The 4,759-nt window shown below is 40.6% G+C and overlaps 1 protein-coding gene across 1 annotated transcript in view; it reads left to right on the plus strand.

Moving 5' to 3' along the window:
- The first annotated feature begins 385 nt into the window (after positions 1 to 385).
- TEKT1 (tektin 1) overlaps positions 386 to 4,759 on the plus strand; it is a 19,040-nt gene continuing 14,666 nt past the window's right edge. The window contains exons 1-2 of the mRNA XM_006922218.3: positions 386 to 580; positions 1,482 to 1,688. Coding sequence (XP_006922280.1) covers positions 1,499 to 1,688 — 190 coding nt within the window. The 5' untranslated portion in view covers positions 386 to 580; positions 1,482 to 1,498. The remainder of the gene's footprint in view (positions 581 to 1,481; positions 1,689 to 4,759) is intronic.

A 4,759-nucleotide genomic window follows, 5' to 3' on the forward strand; every position in this document is an offset into this window, starting at 1 on the left:
CCTGAGTCCCGGCGCCTCCTCCCATCTCCTCCTCCTTTCCCAGTCCCGGCTGTGACAGCACCAGAAATCTGTCTCATTTTTTCCTGTAGCGCCGGTCTGTGGTTTGGTTGGGGCCGACCTGCGGCTGCGAGGGCCTAGAGGCACAGTCCAGCCCAATCCCACTGTATACCTGGGGAACCCAAGAACCGGCGGGAGCAGCGCAGCCCGAGGAGATCCAGCCCATGGCCGGGCCAGGGATAGACCCAGGTCTCCTGACTCCCAACTCGGGCTTTTGGCCGCTGTCTCTTGCTTAGGGTCCCGCGTCTTGGTAATAGGTTGAGGTGACGGAGAATCTGGCGCTACCTCTCCCAGGCCACAACCCTGTATTTCCCGCGCTGGGGACCGCAGAATTCGCGCCTGCGCGTAACCTTCCCGCGAGGCTGCTTGGCGAAGGACCCCGCCCCCTGAGCCCAAGTGGCACGTCGCTGGTTGCCACGGAGACTGCGCTGTTTACTTCCCTTTTCAATAAGAGTCGGGAGCTCCAGTTGGGGTTAGGAGGCTCCCATCCAGAACTGGTGTAGTAGTTCTTCGTGGCGCTGAGGTACGTGCACCCCGGCCCCACCCCATCAACCCTTAACTGAAGCCCTCCGCTCTACTCAAAGCCTTTGCCTTTTGGGATCAGGCTTAATTTAGGTCTAACTTCGACCTACTCTAGCCCTAATTTCTATTTCTCTGGAGGCTACTCAGACTTATCCAGGAGTCTTAGGTTAAATTTTGAGCCCAGAAAACTTGGGAGAGGCCATAGAAAAGACTGAACTAGGAAGAAATGGGGGGGACTGCATGTTGTCTGAGAGGGCTGGGTTGCCTGGTGCTCGGCCTGGTCAAGATCTGACCAGGTTCCATCCCTGTATGTCTGAAGGGCCTCAGAAATCCAGACGGCCCTAAGGGCAGGCACTCAGATTTTTGGGTAGGGACGTGAGTGGGGCAGATTTTAGTAATGTCTGATGAAGGCGGTTTTCACAGTCAATCACAGCTATGTGCAGATGAGGTGGGGGCAAATTTTAGTCTTTCTGTTGCTGCGGTCTCTACCTGCTGCCTCACAGCAATGAGAATAAACAAATTACAACTATATGAACAATACAGCTGACTCTTACCGACATAATATTGAGCGAAAGAAGTCATAAGTCATATACAAAAGAGTACATACTGTTTGACTCCATTTATATTAAGTTCAAACAATGGAGAAACTAATTTATAGCATTAAAAGTCAGAATAGTGGTTACCCTGTGGGGATGTGGGTGGAGAATAGTGGCTGGAAAGAAGCATGAGGTGCTGGTAATGCTTATTTCTTGATCTGGGTGCTGGCTACACAGATATGTTCATTCTGTGTACAGATTATGATTTATGCACTTTTTAGTATGTACATCATATAATAAAAATGGACATTTAAAAAAAGGACACATTGCTTTCAGTTAATCTAAAAAGTGTCTGCCTTTGATCAGGATTTTGGAAACTTCGAATGGCCAAACTACTGCAATCTCCGCCCAAGTTCCTGCCCTCAGAGTGGCACATTGCTAACAAGAACCAGTACCACAGAGCGGAGGCCCAAAGGTCTCGGTCCGAACGCCTGGTGGCAGAAAGCCAGAGGCTTGTGGATGAAATTGAAAAGACTACAAGAAAATCTCAAAGCGACGTAAACAAAAAACTAGGTAAAACAATGCACTTGGTATACTTGTGAACATGTTTGGATGAAACTGTTCAGGTTTAGCTAGTCTGTCATTTGCATTTTATGTTCAGGAGTAGCGATATATTATCTTGAAATAGTAGGGAAAAACGTGTATTCTCTAGGTTCTGTGTTTAAGTTCACTGCCTTAAGATAAAGACATAGTAACCCAGTCTGATTTTCAGCCATCTATCATCTATGATTCATTTGTTTATTGATTTGATTCACATTTATTGAGCATCTAAGAGCATCTACGGACTAAGTACTAGAAATATCACAGGGAACAATCAGAGTCTCTACTTTTTAAGGGCTCCTGGCTTGAGGAGGAGAAAGATACAAACATTAGTAATCAGAATATAACCATATAGGTGCTGGGGTAAGGGTGCAACAGTAGGAGAATTGGGAAAGACTTCCTAGAGAGGAATATTTGAGCCAATACTTAAAGAGTAATTTTCTTTTGACAATTCCATTCTTAAAAACACTACTTAAAGGGCAATGCCCTTAAATGAACAAACAAACAAACAAACATAAAATGAAACAAACGAAGCTTCCCAAATGCCAAAAAGTGATTAAGCAGAGGTCGCAAACTCATGTCTATGAGAGTTGGGCAGGAAACATAGGGGGTTGAATAAGACCCCCTAAGATAAGAGGGAGTGGGGATGATGGCAACCTGGAGAACATGTGCTCCATCTAAGGGGGCAGCTGCTACTCAATTTCAACCAGTTTTTTCCAAGAAAGATTATTGGCCTGCTATTGCCAGATTGTCTGATTTTTTTAAAAAAGAAAATGTGGAAAGCTGAAATTTTACCCAGTTTTTAAATGTTGGCAACTGATTCAATATATTTATAACTTGGCGCAGGATAAACAAAAACACATATAAATTAAACCTGATCTAAGGGTGGCTATTTGGTTTACCTCCAATAAACCAAAGCTTCTTTAGGTCAGTAATGTTAAATGTTAGGCCTCTCCCTACGGGTTGATCCTTACCTCTAATATCAGCCTATGCCTATTCTAAAGAATTATTCAAATAGGTAGGTATTAGAAATGAGGATGTACTATTCATTTTTCACAATAATTATGTTTCGATAGGCATGAGAACAAAGTTTTTAAGGTCTGAAACTTAACTTCATTGATTCATTAAGGGATTAAAAATATCAACCATTTAGCATGGCATTATAAGATATCAGATATCTAGGAATTCACCTAACAAAAGATGTGCAAGAGTTCTATACCAAAAACTACAAGCCACGATTGAAAGAACTTAAAGAAATTCTAAATAAGTGCAGGGATATATCAGTTTATGGATTGGAAAACTCAGTATTTTAGATGACAATTCTCGAATTAATCTATAGATTTAAAGCAGTACCAATGAAAATCTCAGTAGGTTTTTAAAAAATAAAATTGTCAAACTACTTCTAAAATTCACATGGAAATGCAAAGGGTCAAGAGTTGGTATGGCTATCTTGAGGAAGAATAAAGCTGGAAAACTTTCACTGTAGATTCTAAGACCCATTATAAAGCTATAGTAATTAAGACAGGTTTAGGCAAGGATAGACAAACTGACCAAGAGAACATAATAGAGAGTTCAGAAACAAACCCACACATATACATTTATCTGACTTATAACAAAAACAATACTGCAGTATAGTGGGAAAAGGATGGCCTTTACAATAAATTGGTTAATTGGATAGTAATATGGACAAAATAATATCCTGACCCCTATTTCATCTATATACATAAAATCAAACCTAGGTGGAGCACATATCTAAATGGGAAAGATAAAACAATAGAACTTTTGGTCCAGAACACCTTTATGACTTGAGGAGGGCAAAGATTTCTTATTTTTAAGCAGGAAACAAAATAACCAATCATAAAAGAAAAAACAATAAATCGGACTATATTAAAATGAAGAATCTTTGTTTATCAAAAGACCATTAAGAGACTGAAAAAGTAACCCACAGAGAATATTCATATATATTCATGTTATATTTATACAAGATGTTTATAATCTACATTTCTGACAAGGGATTTTTACCCAGAACATATAAAGAACTTTTAAAAATAAAGAAGAAAAAGACAGACAACTCAATAGAAAAATGGGGGAAAAAACTTGACACCTTACAAGTGAGGAAATCTAAATAGCCAATGAACATATGAAGAGGGCTTTACCTTCATTAGTCATCAGGGTTATACAAATTAAAATAACAGTTGAGATGCCATTACACACCCACCAGAATGGCTAAAAGGAAAAGGAAGAGGAGGAGTTGGGCTGGAGGAGGAGGAGGAGTTTTTAAATGAGACGGGGAAAAAAAAAATACCAAGTATCAGAGTGGATTTGGAGCAACTGGAACTCTTTTACCCTATTAGAGGAAGTATAAATTGGAAAATTTATACTGTGAATACTGGAAGTATAACTGCTTTGGAAGCTTTGGCAGTATCTACTGAAGCTGAACATATGTAGGCACTTTGACCTAGATATTTTACTTTTAGATATATACCCAATAGAGATTCTTAAATATATATATATATAATCTTTGGTAAACGTATTTAAGAATCTCTATTGGGTATATACCTAAATCTCTATTGGGTATATACATATGTGTGTGCGCGCGCGTGCGTGTGTGTATTTCAGTGTTCAAAGCAGTGCTCTTTGTAATATCACCAAACTGGAAACTATCCATGTCCTCACCAACAACAGTGGTTGTATAAATGTCAAAGAGGCTGAGAGCTGAACAAAAATGAGTTTGAACTGGTGACTTGAAGATTATTGGTGACCTTTGAGATAGCAGGTCCTGTAGTATAGTGGAGGACGCAAGGTGAGGGTTGAAGTCAATTACAAATTATGAGTGGGGAGACTTCAGTTTACATGGTGAATGGAACGTGTGCATTTGTCTCCCTTTCCTTTTAAAATTCCAACAAAATAGTAGTAAAGGATTAATGAAAAGTATGCCTCATGGTTGAGAGAGAGGGAAAGGGAGAGGGAGAGGGAGGGAGGAAGAGAAAGAGGAAGAGAGAGAGAGGGAGAGGCGGGGGGGGGGGGGGGAGAGAAGCAACCAC

The sequence above is a fragment of the Pteropus alecto genome, unplaced genomic scaffold, assembly GCF_000325575.1.
Source record: "Pteropus alecto unplaced genomic scaffold, ASM32557v1 scaffold398, whole genome shotgun sequence".
Classification (NCBI taxonomy): Eukaryota; Metazoa; Chordata; class Mammalia; order Chiroptera; family Pteropodidae; genus Pteropus; species Pteropus alecto.